A 19,956-nucleotide genomic window follows, 5' to 3' on the forward strand; every position below is an offset into this window, starting at 1 on the left:
ATCCAGACCCCTCTCAAAAACATTCATGGCTGAATTAGATCAAATGGGTTCTTCTACTAAAAAACTGAGCTGAAGGGTCTGAATACTTAGAACCATGTGATATTTCACTTTTTTTTTTTTAAACAAATCTGCAAGAATTGTCAACAGTTCTGTGTTTTTCTGTCAGTATGGGGTGCTGTATGTACATTAATGAGGGAAAAGTTAAGTTAAATGATTTTAGCAAATGGCTGCAGTCTAACAAAGAGTGAGAAATGTAAGAGGTCTGAGTACTTTCTGTACCCACTGATTATAATAAACCCTAATAAAAACCCAAAGCGAAATTGAATAACAAACTAATATGACATTTCTAACAAAATCAGGACAACATTCAACTTAATTGGTTTGTATTTCAGGAGTGTGAAGTGTGAAACAGCTGGGCAAAGATTTCTCACCTTTAATTTTAAAGGAGTCCTATACACTCACCAAATGTACATTCAAAATACAGTCAAAATACAGTAACAGCAGGATTCTCAGTTAAATGCAAAAGAACAATAAAATTGACAAAAAGAGGTTTGCAAAATTAATAATTTCTGTCACTTTACCAGATTAAAGTATCCATACTAAATAAAGTAGTGGTGACATCCATGTTACTTTGTATATTTTGTTATATTACATTTATATTGTACAGCTCTGAAAAAAAATCACTTCAAAGTTATTATTGGCCTATGGATTTGCCATTAATGGCTATCTGTTTTGATCAAAATGTACTATCTGATTTATTTTCTAAACTACTTATGTGTGTTCAAAAAATATATATATTTGCAGAAAATGTACATGGGTCAATATAATAATATCCCATGTTTCAGACCTCAGAAAAAAAACAGTTCTACAAGTGGAATATTTTAGATCAACCTATTGACATTGTCTGGAAGTAAATGTTTTAAATGATGATTTTAATAACACAATAAATACCACACAAACAATTTAGTTTAAACTTTTTCCCAAGAGCTAAATACATAGCTGCAATAAAAAAAGATAAAAAAAAAACATTTAATTAGCTTTAATTTGCTGTATAGTGTGTAGAAAAGTGTTTCTCAACTGGTGGGTCGCGACTCAAAAGTGGGTCATTGGAACATTTTCAGATGGTCGTGGAGTGTGTGGTCAAAAAAACAACAAAAGTTGAATTTTTAACTTATTTTGACTTTTATTTTGAAATGCGTGTGCGACAACCCTACCGTTTGACATGTGAAATTTTATTTAATTATAGCAACAAATATGTCAAAGCGCAAGTACGACCCTGAATATGTAAAGTATGGATTTACATATATTGACGACAAAAAAAGACTTAAAGCCTCAGTGTGTCATATTTAGTGAGGTGCTCTCACAAGAGAGCATGAAACCTTCTAAATTAAAACGACATTTAGAAACCAGAAAACATGTTTTATTAACAGTTCAGTTTGGTTCATGGTAACTGAACATTTCCTTACCCTAACCACAGTTTACAGTATCTGTCGTTTTTACTTTGTAATATTTCTATAATTTGATACATGATGACAGCAATAAAATATAGTTTATTTGTAAGTCTTGGTGATTTTCTTATGATTTATCTGTCACTACTTGTGTATGTTAACAAATAAATACAACTTATTTATAATTCCAAATTTATTATAGCTCCTAAATATTTGGGTCGCGGCTTGATGAACATGTCAAAATGTGGGTCCCATGGCCAAACCAGTTGAGAACCCCTGGTGTAGACTATACAGTTAATATACATAATAAATTTAATGTATAGTAGGAGTATAGACTATACATTTAATGAAACAACTCACTTTTTAATAATCACACCAGGCCAAATTGAATTCAAATACCCAAGACTTACCATCATTGTTCAGGTCCATTTGTCTGAATATCTTATCTGTCCTCTTCTCTGGTGTGGATTCATCCTCAGGCATTTTCATCACAGAAGACACCATCTTATAAATGGCCTGTTAGAGATATAAATAATGAACTGGGTTAAAACAAATGGCCCAAAGTATCAGCAAACCGCTGTTTTCAATCCTTCACAGCTTTATGAGGTTATTTTCTATTTTATGTTGAATGCTTAATTCTGATTGGCTAAAGAGCATTCTAAGGGTTATATGCCGAGCTAGTGCTGTTCCCATGCTGATACACTTCCGGTGACCTGTTATTGTGAACTTTTTCTCATTTTATATGGTTCCTTATACAGCATCGATGTTGTAATGTCATTAAAATACATTCAGTTAAATAAACTTTAGCATTTATTTAGTTGCTCAAGCGTAAAACGAGACAAAAAGCCGTTTACTCGCACGTGCCCGTCAGAATCGGCAGGCTAACGCAGAAGCTCCATTGAATATACTGGAGTAAAATATATGCTCATATAATAAAGATATGGCGGAGGAAATGTAATTTAATGCAGTGCTTCTTGTACAATCTGAGACCCACTTTAAATCGGATATCACTCAGCTAGTGGAGATCGCTGATTTTTAAAGAAAACAGACCTTAAACGCACCAGATTTTGCATTGCCATTCAATTCGCCGGAAGCGCTTAACCCAGGTTAATGGCAAATTAAAAGTCCTATTAGCATGCTTCGGCATATACCCCATTGTCTTCAGATAAGAGCATAACTAAAGTAGTTCCAGCCGTTTCTTGACAGTATTAAGCCATGGTCACGCTGGACTTTTCACACCCTTGACTTCCTTTTACGTGCACGCAAACGGGTTAGACTAGAAATCACTCACTATCATTCCGCTTAGTCCCTGATTTATCAGTTATCACCACAGCGGAATGAACCACCAATTAATCTGGTATATGTTTTATGCAGCAGATACTCTTCCAGCCGCAACCAAGCACTGTGAAAACTCCCATCTGTTATTACTAAAAAATAGTGTTTAACAGTTCATTGTCATTTATACCTCACACACCAGTTTATTCTAAGCTGGAGTTTCTCTGTGACCTAAAGCAAACTCAAACTCCACCAGACAAACTTCATATGCTTTTTCGGCTCATATCCAGTAAATCAGAGATTAAGTCAATCAATTATGTAGTGTTTTTGAGGGATAATGATATTCACAGTCAGGCAGACTACTCTCGGCTTAGCCCTCCACCTTTTAAAAGCAGCCGCCGTGATAAAATATGCAACACGCTGCAATCTCTGAGTGCCAGCCAACTGTAACCTCCATGAGCTTGCGGATAATCCCGCCGTTCTGCACACACAGGGATAAACCCCGGTTAAATTTAACTCGTTAATCCCGCAGAGAAGAGAGTCTCCCTCGTTTCTGCTAGTCCAAGACCATCGTGCAGAATGAAGATCTGCCAAACCTCGCTAAGGTACCGACCGAGCACGCTAAGCACATGCTAATGGCTTCTGTTCTCCCCAGTGCAGAGCATTCATATCTGGGACGGCTCACTGATGTCTGCACTTGATCTCTCCAGCAGGGGTCAGCCTTTACATCTCAGAAATTCTGCAAATTATTAAGACTGTGTAAAGTGTATGCGTGCTTTCAAATGTCTGTTGGTTTAAAAGAAGAATGTATGAATTTATTTGCAATGCAAGATTTATTAAAGATTGTTTGCTTTTTTAAATAAAAGATCAGTCAGACCTCAGACATACATAGAATTTATTTACATACCAAATATAGAAGAAATACTAGGAGTTTTTTTATAGTATGTAAACTTTTCTATCAAGAGGAAACGTACAGCTTTTGGGGAAATAAACAGACAAATGGCACGTTTTTGGCTAAAATTATCATTTTTGTTTTGAATTATATAGTATTTGTTTAGTTTTATTTATCACTTCATTAATGACAAACTACTAATAACGTGTGTTTAAAACACCAGATTCTCTATATTGCATTACAAGAATATACACAAAGGAATGACAATGGGCTGATATAGACACAAAATATCAAAACTATAGATAGATAGTTAAATAGATATAGATAGATATAGATAAATTTCAGGCTTGACTGTATATACACATACAGTTGAAGTCAGAATTATTAGCCCCCCTGATTTATTAGCCCCCGTTTATTTTTTCTACAATTTCTGTTTAACAGAGAGAAGATTTTTTTCTACACATTTCTAAACATAATAGTTGTAATAACTCATCTCTAATAACTGATTTATTTTATCTTTGCCATGATGACAGTAAATCATATTTGACTAGATATTTTTCAAGACAATTCTACACAGCTTCAAGTTTCACTTAAAGGCTTAAGCAGGTTAATTAGGTTTACTAGACAGGTTAGGGTAATTAGACAAGTTATTGTATAATGATGGTTTGTTCTGTAGACTACTGAAAACAAAATTAGCTTAAAGGGGCTAATAATTTTGTCCCTAAAATGGTGTTTAAAAAAATAAAAACTGCTTTAATTTTAGTTGAAATAAAACAAATAAGACTTTCTTCAGAAGAAAAAATATTATCAGACATACTGTTAAAATTTCCTGAATCTGGAAATCTGAAAAGTTCAAAGGGGGTCCAATAATTCTGACTTCAAATGTATATATTTACTTTTTTTTTAAAATGTTATTATGACTCAACAAATTAATTGCAATTTAATTCCACTTAATTAATTTAAGCTGATGGTCTGAAGTTAAAATTACAAATGTATATTCACCAAACATATTAAATAGCTTTAGTCAATTTATCAAACAGGAGTTAAATATTTGTGTTTAGTGAACTAACCTTGAATCAAAAAATGCATGTGACTGAGAGCCGTTGGTTTGGAAGGAGTAGATTCAAATTCCAGCGGAGGAACAGCAGAAATCCGACAAAACATTATATTAAGACAGCTTTTCCTTCAGCAAAGTTATGGTGAGTACTGAACTCTGTATTTATTAAATCAAGTTTAAGTTATCCAAGTGCAAGTCTTAGTAATTTTGACATAAAAACGAACAGTATGGGTATTAAGTTAGCCTGACGCCTCCGACATAATGTTAGACTTTAACATTACTCTGTGGCAGAGTAACTGAATTCACACCTGGTTTTTGACTATATACTGATCTCTCCGGCTACTTTAAGAGTAAAATAACAAATCACAAACACTCAAATTACCGTATTTGAGTAGTTTTTCTCAGGAATTGTGATTTACTAAGTAGTTTTATTAATGTGTAATTTTACTTTCTCTTGAGTATATGTTTTAGTGTAGTATCGGTACTTTTACTCCACTACTTTCCTTCAACCTGCAGTCACTACTTTATTTTTTCATGACTATGGGGATTAGAAAAAAGAGTCTAATGGTTATATAAAATATATATAGGCTATATATGTTTTATACAACCTTTTTCATTTATACAATGTTTTCTATAGATGGATTGAATTGTTTTATTTTTAAAATTGTTTTTAATTACCTTAATTGTTGTATCTTTTGGTTTTATGACCAAATATTTAAATGTAAGTTGCTTTTACAAACAGTAAACGGATATGCTGCTTACTGTCACGATTATAAACAGCTACAAATCATGTTTTATTATTGTTGATTAGCGATCTGATGCAATACGCACAGAACTAAATGTAATCCTACGAACAGACATTGATTTATTTTCAGCCATTACAGTTAAATGGTGTAGGAGTGTTTTTTTGCCCCTTATCTTGATTTCTGCCACAACTCCCCATTAACTTCTGACCCTGGAATAAAACAGTCCCGAACATTATCTGTCAGTTTATGATCAGTAAAATAGCTTTTTGTATATACATTTTAATATGTTTGAGAAACATCAAAGCACACTGCAGCAAGAAGAGCATGAAAGGCTATGACTGCACTCCTAATTAGTCTTATAGGAGGGACAAGAAGAACTGCTCAACATAAATTAAAAATTGCATCTGCTTCTTTTTTGATTCTTTCATTTCTTCAATGATAAAAGCATTTTTTCCCTTTTATCTGACATAATAAGGACATAATAAGTCACTCAACAAGTCAACAAACATGAGAAATATTTTGAGCAATGATTTGCGAGATGCTAAACACTAAATTCAAGTCATCATAAAACTAGTGTTGCTTATTAAGTATACATTTTAGAATGATCCCTTTTGTACTGTTGGGGATGTTTTCATCCACTCTGGGGGGATTTTAAGTCTTAATTTGGCCACAACCTTTTTTGTTTCAGCTAGTAGAATGATTTTTGATGACAAATCTTATTTTGACACATATTTGGATAAAAAAAAACTCAATACACCCTGGGCAAATGTACTACCCTTTTGTTATGTTAGGGATGAAAACATCCACTTATATAAACTGCTGTAAAAATGCAACAGATAAATATTTTTTTTTCTCTTTTCATTTGCATAAATCTGTTAATCAACGTCAGTCCTGATCATAAGTACTAAATTGCTTAGAAAATTACAGGATTTTAACTCCTTAATTACAAATTCATAAATGATATCACTGATTTGGTGGAGAAAAACCACACAAAAATGTGTTTTTTCAATATAAAAAGTAATTGTGGACTGGATTTTTTTACCTTTTCTTAAAGTCTTGGACATGTGAAACAGCATTGCCTTTGATGCATTGTTTTTGATTAATTTTTATTTTTTATTCTTCCTAATTTACTGTTTGTGGCTGTTTTTGCCCTATTGACTTCCATTAAAACCACATTTTTTTTTATTGCAAAACCATGACACCTTATAGTCATACATTTTAGATTTTTGGGGGTTTTCCCTGTTGGGAGGAGGTCAAACTTGTCATTGTTACTGTTGATCATCAGTTGGCACCGTTAACCCTTTAGACAGGCCTGTAGTTTCTGAATTTTATATGGAGTATAACAGCAAATTACCGTGTGTTTGTGTATGTGTCCAGCCTGATCTTACAAGGAAATGTAAGTATTTTACGTTTTGTCAGTTTAGTGGCTAATGTATACAAACTCATATTATACTAGTTCAGTCATATAAAAAATGTATGATTTTAAAAAGGAGGCGTGGCACCCAACCCCACCACTAACCGCAACTGTCATTGGGTGATGAGCAAATCGTACTAAAATGTTTGAAGTAGATCGTACGAATTCATACAAATTAGCCACTAAATTAAAAAGTTACGAATTGCCATGAGATTGCGTTGGTGTGTCTGTGAGTGTGTGAGAGTGACCTTTACGCACTTACATTGTGTCTGAGAAAATCAAAATTTGCATCTCAGCTCTCAGAACTACATGGAGTAAACAAAAACAAAGACTGTATTTATGCATCATCAAATGCGGATATAATGGAAGTCAACAATGAAAATCTAACAATGCATCAAAGCCAATGTTGTTACTAATCTTTCACGTACAAGACTGTGATGAAAGAAAAAAAAACAGACCACAATTACTTTTATATTGAACTTTTATATTTTATGTCACATCATTTTGTGTTTTTTTTCACCAAATCAGTGACATCCTTCGTGAACTTGGCAATTAAAGGGTTCTATCTATCTATCCATCCATCCATCCATCCATCCATAAATATATATATATATATATATATATATATATATATATATATATATATATATATATATATATATATATATATATATATATATATATATATGCATGTGTGTGTGTGTGTGCGTGTGTGTGTGTGTGTGTGTGTGTGTGTGTGTGTGTGTGTCCGGATCACCCTAAGGAAATCCACACAAACTCGGGGAGAACATGCAAACTCCACACAGAAACTGACTCAGCTTGAACCAGTGGCCTTCTTGCAGCTTTGAACACTTCAGTTTGGAACGACATGTCAATACGACACTCTTGATAGTTTTCACTCCGAAATGCACTTAAGAGGGTCATAAATCCTGTTTGGAACTCAGCAAAAAAAAATAACTAATCGTTTTATTGAAGCGAAGCATTCAATGAATCACTCATTTAGATAGCAACTTAAAAGTGTCTTAATTTGGTCCCGTTATGTCCCGCCTCAACCTTTTTATCACCACAGGCCGGTCAACGCTTGACAATTTCACAGAGGACCGGGGTAGCACTACAGTGTTTGGGTGTTCTGTGTTTGTCTGAGATATTTTGTCTATTGAAATGTGTATATTCCATACCAGCTGCAGGTGATTGATAAGTTCTCGTCACGTGACTCGCGGTGCGCTGGAAGTTGCAAGCGCGTCTTCCTGCTTGCGTGCACAAGCCACACATAACAAACTTGTGTGAACTCTAGAAAAGACTTGATTTGTGGACGATCCTTAAAAGGCTGCCGTCATTTGCGATCTCCAGCAGTTGATCTTCTTGATTAGACATGGTGGATTCGCGTGATTTGTTGACAAATGCATTGAGGATCTATTTTGTAGTTTACTTTGTAGTTTGCGGGTCCTTCACTGGGCCTTTTTCCCTTAGCAAATAAATTTTCCAAAGACGTCTGTTTCTTACTAATTTTGCCTCATGTGGGTTAAATTTGGGCACCCAAGTGACCGAGATGTAAGCGAGAGAATGCAAACGATTCTTCAAAATAAAAGATCGTTCTAATGATGCACAGAAATGGTTGAGAATCACTGGTCTAAATGAAGTCCTTAGCCATTAGTTATAGCAAATATTACTATTTAAAAATCGAGCATTAATATATTAACAATAGGAAATTTACAAAATATCTTCATGAACATGATTTCTACTTACAAATCTAATAAATTTTGGAATAAAAGAAAAATTGATAATTTTGACCCATAAAATGTATTTTAGACTAATTACACAATGCAATTCTGGTTTTGTGGTCACATACACACTTTAAAAAATGCATTTCTGGCTTCCATATTATGCAGTTAAGGATTATTATACAATTTTAGTTTAGACTGGCTGGTTTTAATACCATTAACCTAAAATTTGACTATGAAATAGCAAAAATAGTATGATAATATAAAGCTATAACTTTACAAAAACAACAACAAAATAATAAATATGTACATATAATATATTTTTTTACCTTTACCTACAATTTTTCTAATATTTACGTATATACAGTTTTTTATTTACACAATCTGTAAAAAAAAATAATATTTAGTAATAAAGTTATCACTTTATTACATTTCAAATGGCATTTTATGTTTTTTAAAATGAATCTCTACAATCCCTAAATCAGGCTTGTTACCTTGTGTTTTAAGACCAATTTGTTCCCTTTGGCAAATATTATGAGTATAACCGTATTGTATTATCAGTTGGTCAAAGAGCAACAACAGTTGAGCAGCCAGCATAATGCCAGATCAGCTATAGCCAAAAGTTCAGGATCATCGAGCATACTATCCTTGACAGTTAGCATTTAGCAGTTAGCATCTTACATCTCAAGACGAAATAACACACGAATAATGTCCTAGAATGCCTCTGACCTGCACGATCTCTAGCATTTCCTCGCGGCTGATGTAACCGTTGCCATCCAGATCGTACATGCTGAAGGCCCACTTCAGCTTCTGCTCCAGTTTTCCCCGTGACGTCACGCTCAGAGCAATGATGAACTCCCGGAAATCGATGGTGCCGTCGTTGTTGGTGTCAAATGTACGGAAGACATGCTCTGCGAACTTCGAGGCGTCACCATACGGGAAGAAGTTGGCATAGATCTTCTTAAACTCCTCGACGTTCAAGTGTCCACTGGGACAGTCTTTCAGAAACCCCTGTTTGGAAGGAACAACATACAGTGTATTACGATTAGTTGCGTGCTTCTTTATTAAAATATGACATCTAAGGTCAAATACAAGCATCCCAAGATCCCCAAACTCATAAAGCAATTCTCCTGATGATGCTGTAATTTCCTCTTAAGCCTTCGTCCTTCACAATCAGCCATTTAAAAACAAATGGGAAGATGTAGTGATGCATTTGTGTCCTACTTTCAGGTTTGGACATTGGACTTCAAACATAACCTGTGTTCAAGTGATTTTATTTAAACTATTTGATCTGACTCACCATATAGTTTCATAATTTTGTCTTTTTTATATCCCCTCCAAACAAGACCAGGCTTTGTTAGCACTAATGCAACATAATGAAAAAGAAACAGATCCATTAGGTGTTCGATTATGAAATATGTGTACTTTATGATTTCGGGAAAGTGATGAAAATGTCGTTGGTTTGTTGATTTCCAACAGCACTTTTAGCCTCAGACAGCCTCAGGGCCTCATGTTACAGTAGCTTAAATATACGTATACACATACTGTACATAAACCCTTAACCTTCTTTCACAAGGGACAGTCGTATCAGCTTGGGGAAACAACGGTGGGATGTATATTTAACTGAAAGTCGTTTCCCACGACCACCACTTATAGAGATATACAGCTAATATTACATTTGCCCCATTTTTGGGAAACGGTGACAGTTACTTCTCCTCAGATACAGTTATTATTTAGAAATTATTCTAATTTTATTTTTCAAATATTTCCCAAGGGATGTCTAATGGAGAGAAAAATCTGTCAAGTCTTTTTCAAATCTAATAGTTTTTATAACACATTTTTTAAAAGCTAATTTTTTTTCTTTATGATTATCGTACAAAATATTTTACTAATTATATTGCATGATGGTATTCATTCAGTTTAAAGTATAATTTGAAGGCTTAACTAGGTTAATTATAGGCAAATTAGGTTGTTAAGTAAGTCACTGTGGTGGTCTGATCTTATTTATTCAATTTCCTATGGGTTAGTCTCTTTCAGAGGTCGGCATAGCGGTATTAACCCCCAACTATTCCAGCATATGTTTTATGCAGCGGATGCCGCAATCTTATACTAGGAAACACACTCTCACATTCACACTTGCACTCATAAACTACAGCCAAAGGTTATTCAGTCTTTAGACTTTGGAGGAAACTGGAGCACCCAGACACGATGAGAACATGCAAACTCCACACAGAAACGCCAACTGGCCTAGCCGGGACTCGAACCAGTGACCTTCTTGCTGTGAGGCGACAGTGCAAACCACTGAGCCACCAAGCCACCCCTGATCTGTAGCCAATCGGGGGGGGGGGGGGGAAATTCAACTAATGTTGACCCGAAAAAAATATTTTTACAAATAGAAAAACTGCTTTTATTGCAGCCAAACTAAAAGAAGTACGCATCTTAATTAAAGAATGTTTGGGTATTTGAGCAGAAAAACAAGATGAAAACACTGAGTAAGAAAATAATTTTCACGGCACTTAATCTATGAATGTTACTGATTAGTAACCAATTAAACCCAATCCAATTATATTTTTGTACCCCTTCCCTTTCCCTTGAAACCGAATGTGAAGGGGAGGGGCTTCAAATTTACCCTTAAAAATGGGACAGCACAACAACACCTGCACACGTCATCATATGTCATCGCGATCACTTACTTCATATTAGATCAGACGATCGCGACTCCTGTAGTTATTCCAGTTGTGTTATTTTTTGGTATTTATCTTCAGGAAATCACTGAAGGCGTATTTTATGTTATCATAACGATATATAATGTGGTAATAAGATCACAACCGTACTGTATTTACACCGTGGCCATATTCATTTATGTAAACACACAAAAACAACATTAACAGTAAAGCAGACACTGTAAAAAAGGTCATTCCCAGCCACTAGACTCTACTGACAGGGTATTCCAGTGTCATCGAGTGTCAGAATGTTTTGAGACTGCTGCACAGGAGTTATTATTATGGATTATAGATAGCAAAATTTAGCAGCTTTTATTTTAGGTTTTTTTTTTAAAGCATGACAATAAAACATGAATATATTATAAATATATTTAAACATTAGCTTGTTAAACATTCATGCACGGACGCGGTCTCACCCAGTCATTGGGTCTCACAGCTTGGCAGGTCTGTCTTGCCTTCATAAAGCACGTGCTCTCATAAATAATTAAGAAGCAGGGTCTTCTCATCATAGGATAAGAAAACTCAGCTATGAATAATAATGAGAAATCAACGCGCCATCTATCCACTGGCCGATTTTGATCCCACCCCCAAAATAATTTTAAATATGGAAGATGAAATTAGCTGACAAAAGCTCAGAATTATCCGGTTTTACCCACAATTAAAGCTGACAGCTGCTAAAATTGTTTTTACTGATGCTTAACTCAACACTACTTCGGGGTGTCTTAAATCTTTAATAAACATTCAGAACGAAAACAAAACAGTGTATCATACAGATGCATTGTAAAAGATGCAGGGTTTCACACATTTCCTTCATATTGTCCTAACACAAATCGATTAGGTTAACTTAATTGTTTTTTTTAATTGAGCATAAAAGAATTAAGTTGTCCCCCCCCAAAAAACTCAAGAATTGTGTTGATTCAGCTAATTTTAAATTAGTAAACACAAAGATGCAAACAGACATCTTGCAGCATGATTCGCGCAAATGAGTTAGGTGCACCTCTGAAAGGATCTAGTGTACTCAGACACAATGGCGCCAAACAAATATACGCTGTTTTTCAGCCTTCCTAAAGCACATAAACACATATATTCTCTCAATAAAATCCATGTTAGCCATTTAGCAACAAAGCTAGAGTCACTGGTTAGACAGAAGCCCAGCCCATGACAGTAATCCGCATCTGTTGTGAAGTGAACTTCATGTGCAAATGAAAGAAATTTGACACACATTTCTCTTATATTGTCTAGATACAAATCGATTAAGTTAACCTAATTGTTTTTCAAGTTTAAGCGGATTGAACATAAAACAATTAAGGTGTCAAAAAAAAGCCTTAAGAATTGTGTTGATTCAGCTCATTTTAAATAAGTAGTTTGAACAATCAGGAAAAAAACAAACATTTTTTGTGTGTTTTATTGATTTGTAAATAATTCAAAACTCAATCTTGTTCCCACTTAAGATCACGTTTCTTAATATGTTCTTACCTTGTACCACTCCTGCAGCTCATGGTCAGTAAACTCTGTGTTCTCCCTCAGGTCCTGTAGCATCTCAGGCCTGAGTTTGCTGTTCTGTTTTCCCATGATGATACGTCTCTGTGGTCGCAGTGACAACACCAAGGCCCCTGGTCAAACCTGTCCACAAAAACGACACGAGAGCCAATGAGGTGAGACCTGGAAACATTTCACAGCAGGAGACAAGTTCAAGTGATAAGAAAGAGTTTTAGTTATGAGGCCAGGGCTCAAGTGATTAGGCACCACGAACATGAAATTTCAGCTAATTAAGAATCGTAGTCCTCTTCCAAATCATAACAAGTGTGTCTGAACTCTCCTGCTACCGGTGTACCACCCATCAGGGCTCAGTGAACTCTAATGTCTCCCCTGACATTACATGGATAATTAGAGCCAATGTGTTTGTGTGTCCGTATATGTGCGTTTGAACATGTCCATTAGTGAATGAACAGCACCCTTCTGAGCTGACTCATTCTCACTTCCTGCGCTCTGATAAAAATACATAAACTGTCTGTACGCCGGCTGTTAATAATAGGAAGTGTACAAATTAATCGGTCCAAATGTGCTACAGAAAAACAGCCGCTCTCTCTTGATGTTCAGAGAACATAGTTAGCTACCTGCGCTAATTAATAACAGAGCCGCCTACAATTACTGCGATCTGAAGCCAAACAGTGAACCGTGGTAAAAACACTGGAGGAGGATGACTGCACACAAACAAGACTCTCGGAGATGTATGAAAGCATCCAGCAATGAACACTAGAAACATTTATCTCGAATGCACAGGGAGCGCTAGGAGCTCAATGAAGAGTGATTATCTGACAGTACGAGACTGAGCTAGAGTTTAAGCTAAATTACCTTACATAAGCATTGAGAAAAAAGAATATCCCCCAAACTGTATCACTTTCAGGGATGCTAATTTTTTGCGCGATTATGGATGATAGCAGCCTGTCTGATTTGATTTTCCAACCCCATGCTGAGTGTGTGTGCTCTCTAGAGAGAAATAATTCCCGGCGGAGAGGGATCAGATGAGGAAAACCTAATTTAAAGCTACTTTTTAGCTCTCCAGATGCATTATTTGAGGAAGGAATCAGTGTTTTTTTATGAAATGACACAGATCAAGTTTATTTGAGTCCAGGGGTGGGGCTAAGGTTGGGTTTGCAATAAAAACAGCCAATAAAAAAGTCACTTTCAGCTGCATTTAGAGGAGACATGCTGAGAAAAAGGTTTTACAAGTCTCTGGTGTCCTAGAATGTGTCTGTGAAGTTCTAGCTCAAAATACCTCACTGATTATTTATTATACCAAACTTTAAATGCCTCTTTTGAGCTGCATGCAGTGCTTTTAATGTGCACACCTAACCCCGCCTCTAACCCTACCCCTTTCAGTGAAGTCACCAGCTCCATTGAGTACATTGTACCTGACACTGCATGTCTCAGCTTGCATATGCAAGTCTGCAGTCAGATACTGGCTTTTTTTGAGTGCAAGCAAAAACACAACTTGCTCGTATGTGTCTCTTTAATTGGTAATTTGCTGTTGTTCGACACCCCTTTTCCAGACAGGTGTGATGCTGCGTTCACACCAGACACGGATAAAGCCTCAAGCATGAGTGATTTACATGTTAAGTCAATGCAAAGATGCAAACAGACATCCTGCAGAGCAATTCACGCAAATGGTGCGATCGGAAGCACAGCTGAAAGCCTCCAACTTAGATGTATAGTTTCTGGAGGTGATGATGAGCTCACAGAGCTAGGTGCACCTCTGAAAGGATCTAGTGGACTCAGACATAGCGCTGAACTAAAATTGCTGTTTTTCAGCATTCCTAAAGCACATAAACACATCTATTCTCTCAATAAAATCCATGTTAGCTATATAGCAAACAGAAGCCCCGCCCATGACGAGAAACCGTATCTGTTGTGAGGTAAATTTCATGTGCAAATGTAGCACATTTGGCTTAGTATCCAAGGAACAAGCTATAAAGGTGTCATGCTGTGTTCACACCAGACGCGGCACATGCAAATAAATCGTGATAATAAATGCGTTAACATTTTGAGTTTACTCGCTTCATTCACCCGTCTAATAGCGCGATTTATTCGCACATGCCGCATCTGGTGTGAACACAGCATGATGCCTTTATAGCTTGTGCCTTGGATGCTAAGTCAACAACAAACAAAACATCTGAATGCAGTTCTTTATACTCAGGATCCACGTTTTAAAAACGAGTTTAAAAAAGGTTTTGTCGTGTCAAGTATTATACGTAAATGTACATAAAAGCATGCACACAAAACGAAGCAAAAATAAGTTTAAAGTGACATTTAATAAAGTAAACGATGAAAGATTTGCATTTTTAAATGAATTAATAGTATCTTTACACGTTTTATAAATATTTACTTAACCCTTTGATGCACTACATGGGTCTAAAGTGACCAGTCTAAGTTTATTTTTTCTATATCTATTTTATAGCTTGTGCATTAAAGGGGTTAATTGAAGTACCACCGGTACACTTTTTATTCATAGTCGTTCATATATTTGATTTAGTCATAACTAAATCATTACTATATCAGTATGGTTAAAAATATTTAAAATCACAATTTTAGCAAATTTGAGATTACAATATTTATTTAAAATCGCAATTACAAAGTACACTAACTGACAAAAGTCTTGTCGTCGATCCCAGTTGTAAGAGCAACAAACAATAACTTGACTTCTAGTTGATAATTTGGAAAAGTGGCAGAAGTTACATTTTCAGATGAATCATCTGTTGAACTGCATCCCAATCATCACAAATACTGCAGAAGACCTATTGGAACCCACATGGACTCAAGATTCTCACAGAAATCAGTCAAGCTTGGTGAAGGAAAAGTCATGGTTTGGGGTTACATTCAGTATAGGGGTGTGCGAGAGATCTGCAGAGTGGATAGAAGCATCAACAGCCTCAGGTATCAAGACAATTGTGCTGCCCATTACATTACAAACCACAGATGAGGGCAAATTTTTCAGCAGGATAGCGCTTCTTCTCATACCTCAGCCTTCACATTTAATTTCCTGAAAGCAAAGAAGGTCAAGGTGCTCAAGGATTGGCCAGCCCGGGCATCAGATGTGAATATTCTGGAGCATGTATGAGGTAAGATAAAGGAGGAGGCATTGAAGATGAATCCAAAGAATCTTGATGAAGTGTGGGAGTCCTACAAGAATGCATTCTTGCTATTCCAGAGGACTTTATTAATAAGTTATTTGAGTCATTGCAGAGATGTATGGATGCAGTCGTCCAAGTTTATGGGAGTTATACACAATATTAATTCTTTTTACACTGCAGCATGACTTTATTTTCTACAATGCACATTATTTCTGTTAAGTGACAAGACTTTTGTCTGAACAAAGTCAGACCTTACAATCATAATTAAATAATTTAAATCAAGACATGATCTTATTTTATATTGGTAAAATAAGCGTATCTAGAAGTCTTTGCCTTTAATATAATCCACTTCTAATACCAAATGATCAATTGAAGTCAAGTTATTATTTGCTGTTCTTTCGTCAGGTAGTGTATATAACTCCAAACTTCCCCATATCATGCAGTGCTCAAACACCACCAGGATCCAAAAAGCCTTTAACCTCGGCCTAATCCTGTGATTATTTGTCCCGAACAATTTATGCCTATAGCTTGAGGCTGATTTACAGACTTAGCCATTTATGGTTGAAGCCAAGGCAAATGATTTAGCACAAAGATCACAACCAGGCCAATGACGGCGCGTTTGAGGGGGAAGGGTGAAAAATGAGGAAGAAAAATAACAACAATGGCAAGAATGCAGAGCAGGAGCCGCTTACACTGGCAGGAGGCCCAGTGATGATGAAAGAGCATCACTGTCGAATGTTGGTGTTGGACTGACCAGCAGACGGCTCTTTGACGTGCCTGTTGTTTTCATTACGCCATCTGATTTGTGCCTCAACCAGTTCTGTGGATATTTACTGGATTTCAGCGTTTGATGTTGCGCTTTTACTAGAGCCAGAAATCAGAGAGCGAATATTAAACTAAAACAGGAAATTTGTGCTGATAACCCTTTGTATTTGGAAGCTGATACACGTCTATATGTTTATAAAGCATTTACTGCCCATACTGATATGGTCACCGATATATTGTGCATCACTCATTTTTATGTTTAAAAAATGTTGTTTTACAGTTAAATTTTCAGCGTTTAGTCTGACTAATTTTCTGCCTCAACCAGTCCAGCTCTGTGGATATTAACTGAATTTCAGCTTTTGAATTTAATGTTGTTTTCTACTAGACCCGGAAAATGTTAAGGGTATAGTGTTGGAATATGTAATAAATTCCATGCGTGTTCAATATAAAAGGTCAAGAGAGATTTTTATTCAATATTAAACATATTAGTAATTTATCCCAGAATAGAGTCCCAGAATTCTATTATCCTCAATGCAATGCAAAAGTTGCATTCAGGAGGTGTGCAACAGTTCATTTCCTGACTTCAAATTATATAGGCAGCTAACATTAACAGGTTAAATTTAGTGAATTTCATCACTTGTCAATCATTCTCCGGTCTTCATTGGCCGCACCCATACATACATCCTCTTTTTCTACGAATTCTCTGCACAACATTAAAAGCATAAGACTTTCTCCACCCGGTTAGGCTTTCCCAACTGCACATATTCTCTGTTCAGTTTTAACATATTTCTGCTGACAGGAAGTTTAACTGCAGTGCTCAAGTTTATTTTAGACAATCAGGCCTTTGCATCTCTATCAGCTCAATCTACTTCTGCTAAAATGCTTCATTAGTACATCACACTCAACAAAAATTCAGTTAATAAATCACCTTTAAGCAATACAAATTGTTCAATGAAAAGAAAAAGAAAAAAAAGTAAAAAAAAATCTTTTGTAATTCCTTTTTCCCAACAATAGAAAACTGAAACTGAAAATCCAAGCAAATACTGATAACACTTTGTATTTGCCAGCCAATAATCGATAAATTGGCTGATAAATATAAACCTTGATATAGAATTGTATGAGCCTGTCTTAAAAAAGCAAACAAATACAGTGGAAGACTGATTTGATTTTTAACTTTTTATTGGCCAATTGCAATATGGTTGCCAATGTATTGTGCATTATTAATGTTAAAACATTGAATATATATTCATGTTATGGCAAAGCTGAATTTTTCGTATCTTTACTTTGTAAGAATACTAAATTGGATTTTGTTCCGGTACTACCCTGTGGATATTTTCTGGATTTCAGCATTTGCGATTGATGTTGCACTGCTACTAGAACCAGAAATCGGAGAGCCAATGGTAAACTGAAACCGAAAAAATTAACCATCACAATAACCCTTTGTATTTGGAAATAGATAACCGACATGTAGGTTATAGATAACTACAAATCTTGATGCAAACAAGTACATTGGACAGTCATTTTAATTTTAAAGCCTTTATACGTATTTATTGACCCATACTGATATGGTAATCAATATATTTTGCATCACAAATTTTTTATTGTGGAAATGTAATTTATTCCTGTGAAGATAAAGCTGAATTTTTAGCATCTTACTTCAATCTGACTGATTTTGTACCTCAACCACCCTGTGGATATTTTCTGGAATTCCGAATTTCTACTAAAACCAGAAAATGTAAAAATACTGAAATATTGATAACTCTTTGTATTTGGCAGCTAATTATCTATAAAAAGGCTGATAAATATAAATCTTGATATAGAATTTTACGAGCCTGACTTAAAAAAAAGAAAACAAATACAGTTTACAATTAATATGGCTGCCAATATATTGAGCAGCACTAAGTTTAATGTCTAAACATTGAATATGCTCCTGTGATGGCAAAGCCTCAACTACCATGTGGATATGTTCTGGATTTCAGCATCTGCAATTGACGTTGCACTTCAACTAGAAGCAGAAAGCAGAGAGTCAATAATAAACTGAAACTGGAAAAAATGAACCATTTCGATAATCCTTTGTATTTGGAAATGTGACCGATATATAGGTTAATAGCTACAAATCTTGACGCAAACAAATTCATTGGGCAAACGATATCATTTTAAAGGCTTTTAAAGCATTTATTTACCCATCCTGATATGGTCACTAATATATTATGCATCACTAATGTTTAATTGTGGAAATGTAATATATTCCGGTGAAGATAAAGTAGAATTTTCTGTATCTTTCTTCAATCGGACTGATTTTGTACAGCAACCACTCTGTGGATATTTACTGTATTTCAGCATTTGGATTTGATGTTGGTTTCTACTAGAACCAGAAAATGTAAAGGCAATAGAAATCCGAAATTGAAAATACTGATAACTCCTTGTATTTGGCAGCCGATAATCGATATTCCTGTGATGGCAAAGCTAAATGTTCATTATCCTTACTCTAGTCTGTCTGATTTTGTACCTCATGTACCCTATGGATGTTTTCTGGATTTTAGCATTTGCAATTCATGTTGCACTTCTATTAGAAACAGAAAACAAAGAGCTAATATTAAACTGAAACCAGAAAAGTGGACCATTACGATAATCCTTTGTATTTGGAAACCGATTAACCGATAAAGTATCTTACTTCAGTTTGACTGATTTTCTGCCTTGACCACCCTGTGGATATTTACTGGATTTCAGCCTTTGGATTCAGTTTGATGTTGCGCTTTTACTAGAACCAAAATAATATAGGAGAAGAAATATAAAACTGCAGGCTGGAGAAACCATGTCTGCATCAGCGACTGGAAAAACTCCAACTGGGTAGCAGTGCAATGTAAAGCGACATGTCTCTCTCTATGTAGCAGACACCTTGCTGATATACTGGAAGGAGTGCCGTTCCCCAGGGCTTGAATGTCATCACTCACACTGAGACATGCCACGATAGTTTTAACACTCTACATTCATTAGACTTTATAAAGGAAGGCTGATCCAAGCCTGGCTTTAAAAAAATGCCCTCAGCTCCAGCCAAGAAGAGTGGAACAAAAGACATCTGGAGGAAGGCGAAGACAATATATAAAGAATGAAGTGACTTCATCCACTTGCATTTTCTCACATAACTGTTCAATCCCAGAGGGAAATCACATCTTTCAAATATCTTGTTTCATGAAGGAGGTTAAATTTCTTGCTTCATAGAATTTTACCCAGCGACAAACATTAATAGTCTCCTCTGGGGTTTAAAAGTTCTCATACTATGC

General features: G+C 35.5%; 1 protein-coding gene across 4 annotated transcripts in view; it reads right to left on the reverse strand.

The window, feature by feature from the left end:
• hpca (hippocalcin) overlaps positions 1-19,956 on the reverse strand; it is an 802,589-nt gene that overhangs the window by 711,196 nt on the left and 71,437 nt on the right. For 2 of the 4 annotated variants that reach the window (XM_073930644.1, NM_200723.1), the window contains 3 exon segments: positions 12,753-12,899; positions 9,283-9,564; positions 1,859-1,964 (listed from right to left, as the gene is read on the reverse strand). In XM_073930644.1, coding sequence (XP_073786745.1) covers positions 1,859-1,964; positions 9,283-9,564; positions 12,753-12,848 — 484 coding nt within the window. In that variant the 5' untranslated portion in view covers positions 12,849-12,899. 4 annotated transcript variants of the gene reach the window in all.

Source organism: Danio rerio, chromosome 19 (assembly GCF_049306965.1).
Source record: "Danio rerio strain Tuebingen ecotype United States chromosome 19, GRCz12tu, whole genome shotgun sequence".
NCBI lineage: Eukaryota > Metazoa > Chordata > Actinopteri > Cypriniformes > Danionidae > Danio > Danio rerio.